The 20,363-nt window shown below is 35.1% G+C and overlaps 2 protein-coding genes across 3 annotated transcripts; one reads left to right on the plus strand and one right to left on the minus strand.

Annotated features, from left to right (window-relative positions):
* Positions 1-78: 78 nt before the first annotated feature.
* Positions 79-1,817, minus strand: LOC105155892 (uncharacterized). Its single transcript, XM_011071876.2, has 3 exons — positions 1,361-1,817; positions 1,101-1,279; positions 79-921 (listed from the first exon to the last, which is right to left on the minus strand). Exons 1-3 carry the CDS (start codon positions 1,815-1,817, stop codon positions 79-81), a joined length of 1,479 nt encoding a protein of 492 aa, XP_011070178.2.
* Positions 1,818-13,361: 11,544 nt separating this feature from the next.
* LOC105155678 (CASP-like protein 2C1) lies at positions 13,362-18,079 on the plus strand. 2 transcript variants are annotated; one of them, XM_011071598.3, is made up of 3 exons: positions 13,362-13,693; positions 13,848-13,974; positions 17,647-18,079. In XM_011071598.3, exons 1-3 carry the CDS (start codon positions 13,542-13,544, stop codon positions 17,905-17,907), a joined length of 540 nt encoding a protein of 179 aa, XP_011069900.1. In that variant the 5' UTR covers positions 13,362-13,541; the 3' UTR covers positions 17,908-18,079. The 2 variants fall into 2 exon arrangements, with proteins under 2 accessions (XP_011069900.1, XP_011069901.1); XM_011071599.3 differs by having other exon boundaries at positions 13,366-13,693; positions 17,656-18,079.
* Positions 18,080-20,363: the final 2,284 nt, after the last annotated feature.

A 20,363-nucleotide genomic window follows, 5' to 3' on the forward strand; every position in this document is an offset into this window, starting at 1 on the left:
CGTCCACGAGACTGAGTCAAATGCCTTGCGTAGGTCGACGTTGATAGTACATCAAGGTGAAATCCGTTTCCTCGAGTACTACCGCACCATTTCCTGGGCCAAGAAAATGCTGTCTCTGATATTGCGGCCTCCAACAAATGCAGTTTGACAGCGGTCAATTAAGTGCTCCAATGCGAGCGTGAGCCTGTCCGAGATGATTTTTGTGATGGTCTTGTAGATGATATTGCAGCACAAAATCGGACGGTAGTCTGCAACAGAGGTGGAGTGATCTGATTTGGGCACAAGGACAATGATAGTGTAATTGAGTTGCCGTAGCATCCGCCCACTCCTAAAAAGATTCAAGATGGCCCTACATACTTGATCACCCACAACGTTCCATGCTTTCTTGAAAAAGCATGAGAAATATCCATCTGGGCCGGGAGCTTTGTTGTAGCTAATATGGAAGATGACTTTCTTGACCTCCAACAGCGTAACTGCCCGGCAAAGGTCCACAGTATGCTCAGAGAAGAGATTGGGGCCCCATTCGAACACACCATCATCAACTGGGAGGGTATGAGCCTTGGTGCCCAAGAGTGATGTGTAGTAATCAACGAACTCTTGGGCAATATCCTTAGCAGAAGTGATAATAGTCCCGTCAATTCTAGTGACTGCCGTGATGGAGTTCCTAGCAACGTTCCTCTTCACCATGTCATGGAAGAATTTGGTCTTGCGGTCCCCGTCTTTAAGGTAGTGGATTTTGGCTTTCTGGTAGAAGAAATGTCGTTCGACCTCGACAAGGAAAATGGCCTTCTTCCTGAGATCTCCCAAAGAGTCCCGAAGCATCTCTCGGATTGGATTCAAGCTAATTCTGAGCATCTTGCAGGGCAAGCTCAGCCTCTTTGGCCCTGGTGGAGATGTGGCTGTAGTGCTGCTTGTTGAATGCTTTTAGTGCGCCTTTGAGCGCTTTCACTCTCCTACAAAGGCTGATTTGGGCGTTCCTTCCACATTCAAATTCCATCTCTCTTCAACAGTAGTCAAGAATTTCGGGTGATTTGCCCATTTATTGAAAAAGCGAAATGGTTTTGTCTTAGTGGGTGGATGATCAAAGATAAAAACTATACCCGGAGAATGGTCGGAGAGGCATCCTGGTGGGTTGAAATGGGCGCCGCAATGCAAGCCGGCCTCGAGCCATTCATTGTTGTAGAAGACTTAATCAAGCTTGCACCAAATGGGGTTGCTTTCGCTGTTGGAATACCATGTGAATAAGATCCCGTTGTGGGAGCATCAAGCAATCCGAGAGCTACGCAGCGGTCCACGAAATCCTTAAGTTCATATCAAGTTGGGGCCACTCCAAGCTGCTTCTCTTCGAGAGATTTCATACAGTTGAAATCGCCCATAATGAGCCACGACATGCTCAGTGTTTGTCCCAAATCAGTAAACTTCTCCCACATTCTCCTTCTATTGACAACAAAATAAAGGCCATATGTAAATGAGATATAAAAGGAGAGTTGAGAAGACTTATTCGTGGCACGGCAGTGGATCATTTGGGGCGAGATATCCTCCAAATGAAGGTCGATGACTGCCGGGTTCCAAACCACAAGGATGCGTCTGCCGGCTATGGTGTCAAAGTTGTTGGTTTTGCACCATCCTAGAAATGAGCGGCTAAGAATTTTCGGAATGTTCGATGCTGCAAGCTTTGTCTCTAAAATGCCCAAGAGGCAAAGATGGTTATTCTTGATGAGGTGGGCTACCCCATTGTGCTTGAGAGGCCGATTCAAGCCCCTCACGTTCCAAAAACCAATCTTCATGGGGCTTGAGGGGGGACTCCCCTCCGGCATGGTTCTTTGTTTTGCTACCCTTCGTTGCAATCTTAGCGTTCTTTGTCCCCGGCAATGTATGTTGTGTGGCCGTCAGGGAATTTGGGTCAGTTGACGAGCTCGCTGAATCTACCGATCATTTTCCTTAAGTTTGAGCAGCTGCGGTGCCTTCATGCTCAGCCATCCCTTGTCCGCCTTACCAGCCGGTGGAGAAGTCGGTTGTTGCACCTCCACTGTCGGTTTGGCTGCGGTGTCAAATAACTTTACCCTTATTCCTCCTTTGAACCACCGTCCACTCAGCGGGCATTGGCTTCTTCGCTTCTGTCGGCTTAACAAATGCAGCAGCAGGGGCAGCTGCGGCAGGAACGACCGGTAAGTGGGTGCCTTGGCAGGTCTCCTGCAGGTGGCCGAACCTGTGGCAATCAGTGCAGAACTTTTGCGTGAACTCGTCCACAACCAACTGCTTTCGGGTTATGCCATTGGGCATAACAAACTCCACTTGCTCAACGAGCTTTTCTGAAGTATCAACCTCTACCAAAATTCTGGCGTACGATACTCGTTCCATCTTCACCGTTAGGGAGTCCATGGTAATGAGAGTGTCAATTCTCGAGCCAATCTTGCCGAGGGCGTTCGGATTCCAACACTCGAGGGGGAGTGATGGGAGGGTAGCTCAAACCGGTGTAAGACTGATATCATCCTCTTTGAATTCGAAGCAATCCGACATGTGTTTCAAAAGTAGGGGGCGTCCATAGACGAAATAGGGTCTACTGGCCACAATTTGTAGCCTATCCTCCTGTCGTGCAAATCAGAAAATTAGCCAACCGCTCTCATGCTGTTGGAAGCTAGTTCCCCAAGAATGAGAAAGTGCTTGGATTGCTTCCAGTCTTGGGAGTTTGCCGGTGATGTAGCCGACGAGGCAGAAACCAAATTTGGCTCAGACGTCTAGCAAGTGATCGGACCCCAACGTGAGGGGGCCATCATCAACCGCAAATTTTGTGAGTTTGTTTTCGTTGGTAAGTTTGTGGTTGTTGCTGAATAATCCCACGAAAGTGACTTTTTTTCGGGCCGGCATTTTCAGTGGTAGCCTCTTTCGCCGACAGTTTTGCCTCCGGCCGGGGGCCGGTAGTGCTCGCTGCATTATTTTTGGTGACAAAGGAGGGAGAAGCCTCCAAGTCAGAAATAAAATCATGAAAAAGCAGTCGAGCTAACCTTTACGGCTGCAGCGGTGGAGCTAGGCTGTTGGCCGGTCGGCAGTAGCGGTTGTTTTGTTGGAGGCAACGGCTGCAGGAGTTTGGTTGGCCGGCAGTAGCAGAAACAGCAGGTTGCCTATTTTTCTTCTCTTTTTCCATGGCAGATTTTTTTGCAAAGAGGGAAAGTGCAGCAGTGGCAAGCTGCTGCAGCTCTAAAATGAGAAAAAAAATAGTCTGTGCAGCAGGCAGGGCAAGGTACAGTCTGTGCAGGCTGCTGGCAGCTTCTGCTGCGCCCAAAAATAGAAAACCTTCACATACCTCCGGTTAGCTGGTTTTGGCCGGAAGAGATGGAGGAAAAACGACCAGCAGTAGGAGGAAAACGTTGTGCAGCAAAACGACCATGAAACAAGCTTTTTTTTGCAGCAAAACTCTCTCCAAACAGCAAGGAGGACGATGCAGTTGCTTGAAGAGGGAAAAAATGGCAAATTCTGTTTCTAACCTTCGGAAGAGGTTTAGCAGGAGGCAAGACAACCTCAAAATCCCAAAAACGTTCTGTAGAAACGAAGAGCAATACAAGGAGAGGAGTTTAATCGGAACAAACCTTGCGAAAACTTGAAGGAAAGTCGTTAAAGAGCGATTCCAAGTTAAGACACTCTAAAGAGAAGGAGGAGCATTTTTTCTAGAGAGAGAAACCTCTTGACCTCACACGAAAAAAGTCCGTTCTTAGAATTACTAATCATGTTTCTCATTTATTTTACTTCCTTTCTAATGCACGCAGGTTTTGCTTGCAAAGTTCCTGGGCTTAGACTGAAGAATTGAATTCTAAGCACTAACTTTTTGTGATTGGGCCTAGAATCTATGTTGTACAAGTAGTTGGTGTTAGTGGTTTTTATGAAGAATGTGGAAAGTGAATTGTGTTTGTCATTTCTTTATTTAATTATAGCAGAATGGTGTTTTGGGTAAAACTTCACGTTTAGCTTCGAAACACAAAGACTTGCACGAGTGTGGTTCACAGGCCAATGAAAGAAAAGAGACACCGTCATCGATATTGAGAGCGGTCTACGTGCAAGCATAAAATAGGAAATCATCGCAGTTCAGCAATAAGAGTGGGTTATGTGCGGTGTGGCATTTACTGCAAGTGAAATAATCAAGGGTGAAAAAGCAGTTTGTGTTTCTTACAACAGACTGGAAGTTCAACTCAAGTACGTATGATTCGTTTGCAATTGCATGTATAAATGACTAATTTTTGCCTTTCCATTGAATGCAGCAGTTTGATTTTAATATGTGATGCATTAAGATTGGCACAGTTAGTGTAGGGAATAACCCTCACAGTGGTACTCGGATTTCACAGAGAAACCTATCAACTATTACAGTGATATAGAGTAAAACTCCTTAGAAATTACAGCCCGAAAATAAAAGATTTACAGAATGAAATATACAACAAAAGAAGATGTAAAATCACTATTTGAAGTTGGCTCAGGTATTAAGCCAGATCTGTAAACCGAAAGAGGGACTCGGTCACCAAAGAGTACCGTTCCCAAGAACCCGAAAGAGACCCTCACAACCCACGGTTGCACCTCACCAAAACCACCCTTTGAACACGGGTCACAAAGACCAGAGAGGTTACCGAGAAGGCCAAAGAACACTCACACAGTGAACTCACAGAGATATCGGAGTGAATGTAGGAAAACAGATTTCAGTATCGCGCATCCCCGAAAGGGAGGAGGAGACTCCCAATATATACATCTCTTCAAGTAACGGCCGAGGGGATGTAACGGTTGGGCGGTTTCCTTGAAGCCATTAAGTTGGCTTCGGAAACCGACCGATCGGAGACGGTTCTAACCGTCATCGGAGACGAGAGGAAGAGAGAGAGGAGAGGAAGGGGTCGGCGGAAGAGAGAGAGAGAAAAGAGGGTTTTGACCGATTAGGGTTAGGTAAAGATATTTAAGAGCGCAGCCTGGGTCGGGTAACATGTTAGGGTCGGGTCAGCGGGTAGAGGGCCTTCACTGATGGGTTGTGGGCTCTATTCGGGTTTTGGGCTCCGGGATCATTTGGGCCATATATTCTCAACATACCCCACCGTGGACCAAATACCCAATGGGTAGGTCAGGGGTGTTGGATCTGGGCTTTTTCATCATTGCCAAAAAATAAGTCCTCCGTGGGTGTACCTGCAGGACAGAACTATATACAAGACTTTCAGTCAGGATTAAGATGGAGTAATTTTAAACACTTACAGAATTTCTCTGACGGTAGGCATTTGGTGCCCATATCTGCAGGATTTTCTTCAGAACTGATCTTCTCTAATTTTATGACATCTCTACCCACAATATCTCTAATAAAATGATACCTAACGTCTATATGTTTTGTTCTATCATGAAAAACAGGATTTTTACACAATTGAATAGAAGATTGACTGTCAGAAAAGATTATAAGTTTTTCTTGTGAAAACCCAATTTCTTTTATAAGCCCGTCAAGCCATAAGGCTTCTTTAAAAGCTTCAGTGGTTGCTATGTATTCAGCTTCAGTGGTTGATAATGCAACAATATGTTGTAATTGAGACTTCCAACTAATGCAAGAACCACACAAAGTGAAAATGTATGAAGATGTAGATTTTCTGCTATCTCTATCATTAGCATAATTGGAGTCTACATAACCAATAAGACGAGTATCATTAGAATATCTAGAGAAGGAAATACCGACGTTTTCAGATCCACGTAAGTATCTAAGCAGGTATTTAAGAGCTTCCCAATGAGGAGGACCAGGGTTAGACATGAACCGACTGAGACAGCTAATGGAATAAGCAACATCAGGTCTAGTGCAAACCATTAAAAACATAACAGAGCCAATCAAATTCGAATAAGGAATTTTCTCCATTTTTTGTTTTTCAGAAATAGTTTTGGGAGCTTGCTCTTTGCTGAGTTGAAAATGAGCTGCTAGAGGTACAGCGGTGGGTTTAGCATTTTCCATTGAGAATTTTCTAAGCACATTTGCCAGATATGATTTTTGGTTTAGAAAAATGGAAAACTGTTTTCTATCCCTATTAATACTCATACCAAGGATTTGTTTGGCATTTCCAAGATCTTTCATTTCAAAAGCTTTGCACAAATCTTTTTGTAAAGACGATATAAGAAGTGAACTGGGGCTTGCAATTAACATATCATCCACATATAGGACTAAGAAAATTGGGGAAGCATGCTCATATTTAAAGTAAAGGCAATGATCATGCTGACTTCTAATGAAATTTAAGGATAGCATGAACTCATCGAATTTTTTGTTCCATTGACGGGGAGATTGCTTCAAGCCATAGAGAGATTTTTTCAATAGGCACACATAGTCAGGTTTTGATAAATCAATAAAACCAAGTGGTTGATTCATATAAATGCATTCTTCTAAGTCACCATGCAAAAAGGCAGTCTTCACGTCCATTTGTTTTAATTCCCAGTCATAATGAGCAGTGAGGGCAAGTATAATACGGACAGTAGTGTACTTAACAACTGGTGAGAAGATTTCATTGTAATCTATACCTTCTTTCTGTGTAAAACCCTTTGCAACTAATCTGGCCTTATATTTGATGGGGTTTTCTGGTTTTATCTTGAAAAGCCATTTGCAATCAACAATAGAAGTATCTTTTGGTTTAGGGACAAGAATCCATGTTTTGTTATCTTTTAAGGACTTCATTTCCTCTTTCATAGCACTAAGTCATTTGTCCGATTTTAAAGCTTCTTCTGCACTAGAGGGTTCTACAGATTCTATGTTAAAACTTGTATGAAAGTCCCTAAGTTTACTAGGTATTCTAGGTTGCCTTCTATCTCTATCTCTAGTGAGTTGATAGTGGTCTAAAGGATTCTGATTCTGAGTTTCTGAGGTTACTATTTCTTGGTTGTTTCCTAGTTCTTCATTATCTAATTGTGTTGTCTCGTTTTCTCCTAATTCCTCCCCTTCTTGGTTATCCTCTAATTCTATTCTATTAAAAGTTGAATCTTTTCCTAGAGGTTGGGTTCTTTCTAAGCAAGGCATTTCGTTCTCATTAAAGGTAACATTTCTACTTATTAGAACTTTAAAACCTGGTTTACTTCTAACCCAAAGTCTATATCCTTTGATACCCTCAGGATAACCAATAAACACACATTTAATAGATTTTGGATCAAGTTTATCAGATTCTTGAAGAGCAAATGCAGCACAACCAAACACACGTAAGGATGACATATCAGGTGATTTTTCATACCACATAAAATCAGGAGTTTTTCCATGTAGAGGCACAGAAGGAGATAGATTTATAAGATGAGCAGCAGTTAAGACTGCTTCCCCCCAGAAAGTTTTAGGTAACCCAGAGCTAATCAGCAAACACCTAACTTTATCAAGAAGAGTACGATTCATACGTTCAGCAATTCCATTCTGTTGGGGGGTATAGGGGTTTGTCTTGTGCCTTTTAATACCAAATTCTTCACACATATCAGAAAAACTTTTGTTGCAAAATTCTAATCCATTATCAGTCCTAAGTGATTTCAACCTTTTTCCCGTTTGATTTTCAACAAGGATTTTCCATTTCTTGAATTTGTCAAAAACTTCAGATTTATGTTTCATCAGAAAGACAAAAACTTTACGGGAAAAATTATCAATGATAGAAAGAAAGTAACGATTTCCACCGTGGGTGGGTGTATTACTAGGACCCCAAACATCAGCATGCACATAATCTAAAACACATGGAGACATAGATGGATTTGGGGATGGGGATGAAGGAAACTGAACCCTATGTTGTTTGCCCATGACACATTCATCACAAAAATCAATTTTGTCAATTCTATCATTTAGAATACCATCTCTTTTTAGAAAATCAAGGCCTTTTTGACTGATATGGCCTAATCGTTTATGCCACAAAGTAGTGAAATCACAGTTAGACACTGATGCAGCAAAATTATAAGATGCAGTACATATGTAAAGATTTCGTTTTCTTTCAGCTTTGAAAACAACTAAAGATCCTTTCATAATTTTCATGAGGCCTTTGCCCCATCTGCCCTCTAAACCACTTTCTTCTAATGCAGCACATGATATGAGATTATGACTTAAATCAGGAACGAATCTGACATTTTTCAAAATCATTTGATAACCATCAAAACAAAGTGGGATGTCACCAAGACCCATAATCTCGCATTTTTTCTCATTTGCCATGGAAACAAAACCAATGTGCTCATATTTCAGATTTGTGAAAATTTCTTTGAAAGGACTCATGTGAAAGGTGCAACCTGAGTCTATAAGCCACTCATGCATGTCAAATGAGTTCACAGAATTCACTTCATAAACAACAAATACTTCACCATTAGATTCAATAGACACATTATTGGTTTGTTCTTTATCATCGTAGTTTCTATTCTCACGTCTAGGTTTTCTACAGTCTTTAATATAGTGACCTTTAGTGCCACAGTTATAACAGCGCCTATCTTTGATTTTATTATCCCTAAGGTTTGTTTCTCTTGGTTTTGACTTACTCCTGTAATTTTTATTTCTACTTCTGCTTCTGCTATTGTAACGGGAATTCTGATTTCTAAACTTAGGTCTACCTCTGACAGAGTTAATCTCATACTGATTCTGGCTAGGTTTATTAATCTTAAGGTCTAGTTCCTTACTCTTTAAACCATTTACTACAGTTTCTATATTGATACTGTCCCTACCGTATTTTATGGCAGCCTTAACATCAGAGTATGATTCAGGGATAGCATTTAACAACACAATGGGGGAATATTCATCAATGTACTTATCACCCGTAAGTTTAATATCCTGAATAAGCTTCGTAAAATCATCAAGGTTTTCATCAATATTTTTGGACAGATCAAGTTTATATCTAAAAAACTTTTCTAATAAAAACAGTTTATTAGGAAGAGAAATTTCAGTATATAAATCTTCGAGTTTATCCCACAGGGCTTTTGAAGAGTCTAATTTTCCAACTTTTCGTAAAACAGTGTCGGACAGATTTAAAACAATAGAAGAATATGCAAACTCATCATTTTCTTGTTTCTTTTCATCAGAAATATTTTCCACATATTTGCCATCAATGGCTTTGAAAACTTTTTGTTGTATAAGGATGCCTTTCATCTTTTGTTGCCATATAGAAAAATCGGATTTTCCATCAAAAGGTTGCAGACTGTAACCAGCCATTCTGAAGAGTTTTAATCGAAAAAAAAAAGGTTTGAGGTTTTAAAACGAACAAAGAGAATACCAGATCAGAAAGAAAAATATGACCAGTTACCACCAGAAACTTAAACAGCCAAGTAAGTTTTAGGAAACAGAGTTACAGGGAACCAAATAAATTTCAGAAAACGGTAACAAGAATTCCAGATATCACAAAGATATAACAGTAGCAGGATTATACATACACACAGTGCACAAGTTATATTAAAACAGAGGAATAGACCACAATCAGATATAGGCGATATTCAAAGAAAAACAACCCGAAACAAGACAGGTAAAGAACAGTTAATATGGCAAAAAGAAAGAAACAGAACCGAGGCTCACCAGCCTAAGTCCCGTCCAGATACCCGACGACCTCAAGGGTCCGGCCAGGAGGGATATTAGGGGGTTTCACCACGGCAAAACAGGGGTAATATAAGAAAAGAATAACGACAGTAATATATGCAAGAAAATAAAACAGAAAGAGAACCAGAGGAGGGGTTTCCGAAAGTTTACCGCCACCAGGATCAGCACAGATCAGAGAATCGGCTCTGATACCACTGTAGGGAATAACCCTCACAGTGGTACTCGGATTTCACAGAGAAACCTATCAACTATTACAGTGATATAAAGTAAAACTCCTTAGAAATTACAGCCCGAAAATAAAAGATTTACAGAATGAAATATACAACAAAAGAAGATGTAAAATCACTATTTGAAGTTGGCTCAGGTATTAAGCCAGATCTGTAAACCGAAAGAGGGACTCGGTCACCAAAGAGTACCGTTCCCAAGAACCCGAAAGAGACCCTCACAACCCACGGTTGCACCTCACCAAAACCACCCTTTGAACACGGGTCACAAAGACCAGAGAGGTTACCGAGAAGGCCAAAGAACACTCACACAGTGAACTCACAGAGATATCGGAGTGAATGTAGGAAAACAGATTTCAGTATCGCGCATCCCCGAAAGGGAGGAGGAGACTCCCAATATATACATCTCTTCAAGTAACGGCCGAGGGGATGTAACGGTTGGGCGGTTTCCTTGAAGCCATTAAGTTGGCTTCGGAAACCGACCGATCGGAGACGGTTCTAACCGTCATCGGAGACGAGAGGAAGAGAGAGAGGAGAGGAAGGGGTCGGCGGAAGAGAGAGAGAGAAAAGAGGGTTTTGACCGATTAGGGTTAGGTAAAGATATTTAAGAGCGCAGCCTGGGTCGGGTAACATGTTAGGGTCGGGTCAGCGGGTAGAGGGCCTTCACTGATGGGTTGTGGGCTCTATTCGGGTTTTGGGCTCCGGGATCATTTGGGCCATATATTCTCAACAGTTAGATTAACTGAGTTGCTGAAATATAATTTGTGAGTTAAAGAGTAGGGGAATACAATAGAAGTGGATAAGAGTCATAGTCCCATACGATAAAACTAGTGGCACATTTGGTCCCGTATGATATAAACAACTTTATATCATAAGAGATTAAATGTGCCACAATTTTTATCGTATGAAACTTAAAATTCTACAATATTTATTCTACGGGATTAAATGTACTAAATTCATAAACTGTGGGACCAAAAGTGCCACACACCCTATTGTAATTTTTGCAGTTTCAGAAGTGCTTCTCTGCTTTTCATTTCCTCATTTTGCATTGTCTGAATTTGATTGAAAAGCTATTTATATAACTTATGCACATGTACATATGTATTGGTGTATGTAATTCATAAATAATTAACAAGAAATATAAAATAAAACTATAATGAGAAACATGTATATTTTGGTTACAATATTTGATGTGAGGGGATATTATTTGATATTACTGAAAGACTAAAAAAACAGATCATAACATTAAGAAAAGTAAACATTAAAAATTTGAAATAAGATGAATTCAATTGAGGTAATATTGTTTTCTTACAGTTAATTAAATTATAACTTTTAATGCACTGAACATTTTTGCTATATGTAAAATTTGCGCAATTAGATATCCATTTGGCTAAACCTTTTGCTCTATTTAAAATGATGATTTCGTTAATATAAATGAGATAACTTAGTTAATGGGTGCTCGATGATTTTTTTGATATAGACATACATACATACATATATATATAACTATAAATTGGATCGATTCGTAACAATAAAGATTTAATTTATGAAAAGAATTTGCTCATTCCAACATAACACTATTGTTTTTTATTTCGAATATACTTTTTTGTAAGAACAACTATTTTATTAAAATTGTTTTGTACTATATTGTTGTCTATATATATTGAATTTTATAGTTAATTTAAAAAATATAAATATGTTTTCCCATTGCTAGTTTATATTTAAAAAGTCTTCCACATTTGATGAAATATGTTAAATAATTTATAAACTTACCCAAAAACTCGTTGCTTTCCATAGGTATTTAAATTATTAATGAACGAGGCCTAGCATGTGCAATTATGATAGAACCGACGCTACGGAAACCTAATCCAAAATCAACCAAAAAGAGTTGCTAGAGATTAATTACGTTACAATTAGTGACCGAAAATAACCTAATCAGTAGAACGTTAGCGTGCAATGTGTTATAATATTTCTTATTTTATTTTTTTATTTATTGGAATGACTCAGCTGCAATATTTATGACATGATTTCAATCATCAATAACTAATCATTTATAATATCCAACATCTATTATTATAATAAAATAATAATTACTATTTTAATAGACACTATAAGTTAAAATTAACTCTTAAATATTTTTTTAAATATTTAAGAGTTGGGAGGTTGCTGATGGAGACAAGAAGATCAATCGATTAAAACCATACGATTTGAATTATCGTGTAATTATTAAATTATCTCTAAATACTAAATTGCATCAAAAAATTAGTGTTTGGTTGGGGCCGGGGGTGGGGGGTCGGGGTGTTAAATTAATTCTACACACTCCCGCATTATACCCCTAGTTTCATTGTAAAAAATCTACATCCCACACATAAAGCGAAATTCAAACTCATGACCTTTAAGATCATGGGATCTCAACTTCGTCAATTAAATTAGACTTCATCAGTGAAGTGTGTTTAAATTATGAGTTTTCAATTTATTCTCCCATCAACTAACATATTAGTATTATTGGAATTTATGATCTCAAAGTCAGAAAGCCTTCACTAATAAAGTAGGCTTCACTGGCAGGATACTGCACATTCATACTCTTCATTACTTAGCTGCAATTAATGCTTCAATGAAGTTGGCACAGATCGATGGCCCAACTTGACGTGGGTCGTTTTAATAATTATTCGAAATTCAGATTTGGGTGTATCGTATCTTATATTTTAGTAATTCTTGCTCATTTATTATTTTATTTTTTTTTGAAGTAGCATATACTACTCATACGTAAAATCCATTCACCAAGTAAACTATATATGAGTAGCCCTTGTTAACATTTGAACGTGTCGAGAAAATGTGAGGAGAGAAAACATTAAGAAATAGGGATAAAAACATTTATATTTTTTAATTTATAGTCTATTTCTATAAATTATTTCTATCTTTTTCGTAGGGGATTGTATGTGTGTATTTTCTGTAAACAAATATGATGGGTTTGTTTAAATGATGTTAATATTTTTTTATGGGTGTATGTATAATTTTTAAAAAATATAAGTAGTTTATATAAATATGCCATAAATAAGGGGTATGGATGTAATTATCACTAAGAATTATGTATTTCGACCATTTCAACATCAGTTTTACAAATTATTGGATATTAAGTTGAAAAATGAATGGGAAAAATCACTCCAAAGATTTTGTATTGTATCTAGAAACTTAATATATCAGACTCGGTTTGAAATTAAATGGGAGAGAGACGTGCATTAATATCCTCAGAAAATAATAGAATTAAGCTTAAGTTGAACTGTAATCAGCATATTTGATCGATATTTAATTTGAAATTCTAAAGATCATCTATTTAATAATTACATATAAAAAAATTGATCGAATTCGAGGTTATGGATTCGAGTTCCACCAGACGTGTGTGTATTTATTTTATCTTATGTGAGTGTTTGTATCACTTTACCTGAATTATTATGAGTGTTTGTAGAGTTATTGTAATTTGTTATTTACTGTTCTTAGTATATATATTTGATGTATTGGTTCAATCCACGTAATGCTAAAAAAAACATAATAACAAATTAGTCAAAATTCAAATTAAAAGTATCATATCATATACTGCAGTTATATCAAATAAAAAACTCATCTTCACACCCTAAGTCCCAATACAGAATTTTGCTTATCTTGAGAGTCTTGACGTATGTCCTGTCATAACCAATCCTTAGTATTCCTTTTCTTGCATTCTCTCTCCTCTCTCTCTCTCTCTAGGCAACATAAATAAAGAAGGTGGTCTCCATAGATTTCGGTGATCAGAATTAGCGGATATGCATAGTTCAAGAATAGAAACGTTTCTGAGGGTTCTGTCCACAGTTCTCTTAGTACTGACTGCCTGTCTTGTGGGGTTCGATTCTCAGACCAAAGTTTTCTTCTACACATACGCCAGAAAAGCAACATTCAGAGACTTGAACGCTTTATAGTACGTGCATCCATCCATCATTGTCTTTTTCAATTAGGGTTTAATGTGTTTGTCTTGATGATGATATCATGATTTTGTCAAACCTTGTCTGTGTTTATTTACTACTGATCTGGGACTCTCATTCCTCTTTCTTCTTGTTTTTTGGTGGGTTTAGTGTTTTAGTGTGGGTTGATGCTGCTGCAGCTGCTTATAATTTGATCCAACTATTTAGGAGTTTCAGAAAAGATCTGGCGGATAATTCTTACACATATCTGCGTTGGGGAACTTACCTTCTGGACCAGGTAAATTAGTTTGGTTTTTGCATTAATTTAGTTCAATTTCATAATAAGCAAGACCCACTACAAAAAAAATGAATTTTAATTCTCTATATCGTAAATAATCACGATCAGTGAATCAATACGATCCAATGTATAAGTCAAAATTGATGAAAAACTTACGTTTTGACTATGATTAATTAATATTTGTTATGATTTTGATTATAGTCAAAATTTTACTATGATTTTTAACTGTAGTTAATGTTTTGGCCTTGATGATAAAAGCAACGATTGATAGCCATTAATGATTAATACACTTTTTTATTTTTAATTATGATAATTAACAACAACAAGATTTTATATATTTTCTAGTGCCGGGAATTATATATTTCTCTTTTCTAGTAGATTTGCTTAGGACTTTATGATTAGATTCAAATAATCACACGATATAAATATTATTATATATGGCTAGTTATCGTATAATTCATTTAGATTGTACGATAATCAGATGATAAATACAATCAACATTTCATGTGATTTGTTTAAATAAATTGTATTATTTTTGTTAGATATACATTATTTTTAAATCAGAGAGAAGGGATGATTAGAATGTTTTGATAATTCAAATATTTATTTGTTTCGATAAAAAAAAAATACTCACATCAAAGTTTTGTGGGGAAGAGGAAAAAAAACAAAAAACAATATTAATGATAAAATATTAGATGAAATTTTAAAATTATCGATAATATATATAATGATAATAATGTAAATTTTGTCAAACATAGTTATTAATTAAAAAATTATACATAAATTTATCACTATAAACAATTAATAACATATTTATAGTGACAATTATATTCGGTATCACTGCAATGCCACAATTATATACAGTTTAACAGTGATAATTTCACATAATTATTGCTAATGATAATTTTTAAGAAAATATTGTCACTATTAATATTATGAATATTATTATATTTGATAAAATATTTTTTATTATTTAATGTATGATTATTAATGATAATATTTTATATTATCACTTAACATGTTCTTTATAATATACTCTTTTTCTATAGTGTATAATTAAATTATCTTGAGAATTTCGAGCTTAAGACGAAAAGGAGAGTCATATTTTGAACATCTTAAATGTAAGTGGTTGGGATGGTGAGAGGTGGCCTATTTAAAACTGTTGTAATAATAAATGCTATTAGTATTCATTATCGGAAAGCAAAAACTTTCTACCTACTATACAAAGAGGGGAAATTACACTTTTGGTCCTTAATTTTTTGATGTACGATTTTGTTCTTTAGTTTTTACAAATTGTTAAAATTTGGTCCATTCGGTTGCATCTTTTTTTAACATATTTAAATTCAATTTTAACGGTTAAAAAAAATCATAATAATTTATAAAGATTAAAGATCAAAATTGAAAATTTTAGGGACCAAAATTAATTTTGGCCAAAAGTATAGGACTAAAAATCTAAGTCACCCATACATAGATGAAAGGTAATTGACAATATTTTTCATCTGGGAAAAGGATACTTTTTGTCTGTAATTTAGGTTCTTTTCACTTTTGGTAATATTGATTACGAAATTCTTACTTTTGGTTCTGTAATTTTTAAAAAGTAACACTTTTGATCTCATGACACATTTTCATTATATATTTTAACTAAAAGGCCGTTAGAGCTTTTGCATTTTTTATCCCATATGTTATAGGATTTTCACTTTTGGTCGCATAATTTTAAAAAAATAGCACTTTTGATCACATGCACTTAACAGTCACGTGGCCTTTTCCATTAAATATCTAACGGAAAGGTGTCATGGGACCAAAATTGCTATTTTTTTAAAGTTACGGGACCAAAAATAAAAATTATGTAATTAATCAATAAGATCAAAAATGAAAAACCCTAAGTTATAAGTGCAAAAATGCTATTTTCTCTTTTCCATCCTCTAAAGACAGGTGGTGTTTGCCACTTTACACTTTACGCCCCTTAAATTTCAGAAAATGTTATTTTGCACCCCTCCAACTAAAGTTCCTTGTCACTTTGCACCTACATCATTTTTCATAGAAATTGTCACCTGAAACCTCACCTTGAGCGGAAATTATTTTGTTTATTCAAATTATTTTCTCAATTTTATGGAAGAAAAAGAAAAACTTCATCATCTTACTCCATAGCCATCCTCAAACTTTTTTCTTATATCTTGTTTTCAAAAACACCCGCGGTGCTAGATGATGGAAATAATTAATACAAAACGTCGAACGGGACCTATATTTTTATTTTAAAAAAATAGAAGAAAAATCCTTAAAAGCACAAAAATGGCCCTGTCGATCAGTTAAAGGATTTTCTCGATGCTAAGGGCCAAAAAACTTGGGTTTCAATGGTGTAAAAAGCTATTTTGTAAACTTAAGGGGAGAAAGTACAAAATGCATTTATGTTGAGGTGCAAAAGGCAAATTATTACTCAATAAATATAACTAGTTCTGTACGTTTTTTATGGTTGAGATCAGACAGCATGTGATTGCTACACATACCTAAATAACATGTGATTGCAATCCATACATACAAAAATAGTATGAGTGCATATCACACGCTATGCAGCTGCAACACATTATTATATGTACTCGTAATTAATGTTTTTTTGTGGAGGTGGCTAATTTGAAATTGAATATTTTCAATGAACAGTTGTCAAATAAAGTAAATAAATGGTTAATTGATGAAGCTCTCATAATCGTCAGATATTCAAGTTTTAGAAGATATTTTTGTTCAATTAAATCCAAAGTATAGAAGCATTAGAAGATTATATTTAGCTTTTTTTTATGATTAATTACTATATATGGTTCAAAGTAAAAAATTCACAGTGAATATTAATTAATTATGATTGCGTAAGATTATTAGTCGAACATCAGTTACAACTAAAGATTATGACAAATATTTTTCAACCATAGGTAATATAATGACGAATGTCAATTAATTGTGATTAAAATTTAAGTTTTCACATGGTTTTGACATAGTTTTTAGGAAAAAATGCGATTTTAGTCCTGTAAGTAAGGGAAGACAATTTTAGTTCCATACGAATCGATTTTGACAATTTTGCCTTGTAATTTTAAAAATCCGACCAATTGAAGATAAAAGTTGCAGGAATTTGCTAAAATTATCGGAAAAGTATAAGGATCAGCTTAACTGACTGTAATTTTTTTACGCTATTTTTATTCTCAAGGTGCAAAATTTTTAGATTTACAGGACAAAAGAGTAAAATATATTCATATAGGATTAGAATTGTCAAAATGAATACATACAGAGTTAAAAATTGTAATTTTTTCTAATTTTTAAATCATAATAATTTATAATATACAGAATAATTGATTTTTTTTGTAGTGATATATACAACAAAAAATTTAAACAACATATCATTTCCACATGAAGGTCTGTGTAGTTCTGTAGTTCTGTAGTTTGATTGTATTGAATCATTGCTTGATAAATTATATTAATTTATTTATCACTCTTATAAGAAAAAAAGTCCAATAAAAAAATTAAAAATCCTAAGTAGAAACATTCAGAAATATCAATGATGTTTAGCTCAATTAATATAATGGGTTCGAACGTGTCATTGTCGTAATTGTCAAATATAAATATTTGATATTAATAATTATAATCGATTTAATGAAGGAAAAAACATTCGAATGTATATTATAACTCTAGGAATTACAGGCAGCGTCCTATGTGGTGTTTGCTGCCAACACGGCGGCCGTGCAGGCGTCAGTGCTGGCGCTTACTGGCGAGAAAAGTTTCCAGTGGATGAAGTTGTGCAACAGATACACCAGGTTTTGCATCCAAATTGGTGGGGCTCTGGCCTGTGGCGTTATTGCGGCTATTTTAACGGTGATCATATCTTCCATCTCAGCCTATGCTCTATTCAGACTTTACTCGCCAAAGCACTTCCTTCTGCTCAAGGGCAGATGATATGCTGGTTGTCTGTATATGTCACCACGCTGTAATTGTAGTAGTAATACTGTACAACGTTGTTTCATCACTTATGGTTTGTGATTGTTTTGTTGTACTAAGTTAAAAGTTTGGTTGGAGTTCTAATTATATTTGTTGGGTGGCTGCAGAATGCATTGATTGATTGAAGACAGGGATTTAGTTGTGATGATTTATGTGCGTTTGATTGCGTACTTGATCTGGATTTGTTTTAGGATTTCGTAAAATTATACCTATCTTTCTTGATATTTGATATAATTAGGCACAACGTCCTTGAGTGCATATAATGAATAATATTTTACGTTTTAAAATATATTATAAATAAAATATATATATATATAAACCAATACATCATATTTCTAAAAAAGAAACGAAAGAAAGCAAAAATTAAAAACCAACTTAGAAGTATTATTGGCAAAACAATAAAATTGATGTTGCGGTTCATAACAGTCATTTGTGAGAGAGAATAAATGCTTTTTCTTTTCTTTTTATATAGTATAGATTATAAATACTTTTTTACTATTTAAAAAATTATAATTCCCCCCTATCAAATGAAAAATAATTATGTCAGCCCTTATATTTGTGAGGTAAAATTACTATTTTATGCTTGCTGATTTTTTTAGGAAAAAAACCAAATGTTCGCAAAATGTAAAAGAATTTAAGGATGAGTAAAATAAATCATCCACAGAGCGTATTATTCTATATAAAAATTTTAGATGTTTTTAAAACCTTATAAAATTATAATTAATAATTTAAAAGGGCATTTTAATCGATTCGCTATAAAATTTGGATGGAAATCCAGCGCAGCTTAACAAAATGGGCTCTGAATTAGACAGATATTCAAGTGATGGATGTAATTTGTAATTTTTCAAACAACGAGAATGTATTTATAATTAAGTCAAATCTCATCAGAGGTGAATGTAATTTACCCTAAGGATTATCACAGTTGATAATCTAATCTAACTACTAGATTCAAAATACACATCATTTTGTAGCAAATCATTCAAAAAGGTCGGACATGTCTGAAAATAATCCTTGCATTTGTTCGATGCCGCACGTTGAGCCAAAAGTTGAGGCAGTCTGTTGCATTCCCTGCGCGCAAAATTCACTATCAATGACCCATGGGATTGAACTGTGAATAGTTTTCCATAACCAGCCGTGGCCACTACTACATTGAGCATCTTCGAAATTGGACTTGGTATAGCATTCGGCCTTCATCACTATAGCCCATAAGTCATCAGGTTTACTATGCAGTCCCAAATTCCTTTTTGTCATTTGAAATATATTCGTTTTTAAAGTTTGTCGTTATTTTTTTGGTGTGTTAATTTATTATTTTAATTTTATTTTTGTCATATATAATTGTTTTTTAGTTAATTTTTTTGTAAAAAAAATACTTTATAAGTAAAAAAATAGCCACCGACAATCATGTATGAATAATATTTTATTATAATTACACTTTTTTGAATTCATGTACATCATGTTTATCATTTTATAAGTAAAAAAAATATTACTATGGTATATTTGTTAATAAATTATACGGTATGCTAAATGAAGGGTAAAATTGAAAGTTTATGAAAAAATTTATTGACGTCAATATTATTTTCATCCAATATCTAACAAAAGGGATATAGTTATAAATGGAAAATTCGCATAAGGAATGCAGATATAATTTCAAAAAAAAAAATTCTGGGAAAGTGTAATTCCACAACTTAAAAGGAATATAAGTACCAATGATGTCTTTGTCTAGTGGTCAAAGCTAAGACAGATGTCCCATGGATAAGTTCGAAGTTATAAGTTTAAGTTTCATCAGACCTATAAGTAATTATCTCACTTTTATGTGAGTGATTGTCTCACTTTTTAGGAGTTATTGTAATTTATTTCGGGAGTGTGTGCCAGTGCTTTAGAAAAGTGTTTTTCAAATTCTGGCTCCTAAGAAGCACTTTTGATTGTTTGAGATGTCAACCTCTGCTTCTAAAACGGCTAAGAAAAATGTTTGTTGGCTAAAAGTTAGAAGCACCTGTTTTGGCTTTTTTATAAATAAATCTAACTTTATTTTTTACTACTATACTCTTATTATAATGATTTCAATTCAACTTTATTATTTTTAATTTATTTTTAGAATTATATATTTAAAGTTGATATTAAAGTTTTCAAATAATATGAATAATTTAATAATAATTAATTTATACTTTCACATATTTAATATTTTAAAATTTTTATATTGTATTTGCTATATCATCTAATCATATTATTCAGTTAACATATTATTATCTGATTAATTAATAAAGCATCATCATCATCAATAACTTCAACAAATACTAATGAACTCCAATATGATCATCACTTATTGCAGCCAAAAAAAGAATTCCGAAAAAAAAAAAAAAAAAAAAAACTAACCTAGAGCATAAGCTTCACAAGGCCTAAAATGGAAGAGCAGG

The sequence above is a fragment of the Sesamum indicum genome, linkage group LG2 (assembly GCF_026168435.1).
Source record: "Sesamum indicum cultivar Baizhima isolate 11 linkage group LG2, ASM2616843v1, whole genome shotgun sequence".
In the NCBI taxonomy this organism is placed as follows: domain Eukaryota; kingdom Viridiplantae; phylum Streptophyta; class Magnoliopsida; order Lamiales; family Pedaliaceae; genus Sesamum; species Sesamum indicum.

What these genes read in the sequence shown, in the direction of transcription:
- LOC105155892 (XM_011071876.2), bottom strand. Translation starts at nt 1,817, where the DNA reads ATGCCGGAGGGGAGTCCCCCCTCAAGCCCCATGAAGATTGGTTTTTGG. An exon ending in CATTATGGGCGATTTCAACT is followed by an intron (nt 1,280 to 1,360) that starts GTATGAAATCTC and finishes ACCGCTGCGTAG; the next exon opens with CTCTCGGATTGCTTGATGCT. An exon ending in CCTCTCCGACCATTCTCCGG is followed by an intron (nt 922 to 1,100) that starts GTATAGTTTTTA and finishes GCGCACTAAAAG; the next exon opens with CATTCAACAAGCAGCACTAC.
- LOC105155678 (XM_011071598.3), top strand. Translation starts at nt 13,542, where the DNA reads ATGCATAGTTCAAGAATAGAAACGTTTCTGAGGGTTCTGTCCACAGTT. An exon ending in AGAGACTTGAACGCTTTATA is followed by an intron (nt 13,694 to 13,847) that starts GTACGTGCATCC and finishes TGGTGGGTTTAG; the next exon opens with TGTTTTAGTGTGGGTTGATG. An exon ending in GAACTTACCTTCTGGACCAG is followed by an intron (nt 13,975 to 17,646) that starts GTAAATTAGTTT and finishes TTATAACTCTAG; the next exon opens with GAATTACAGGCAGCGTCCTA.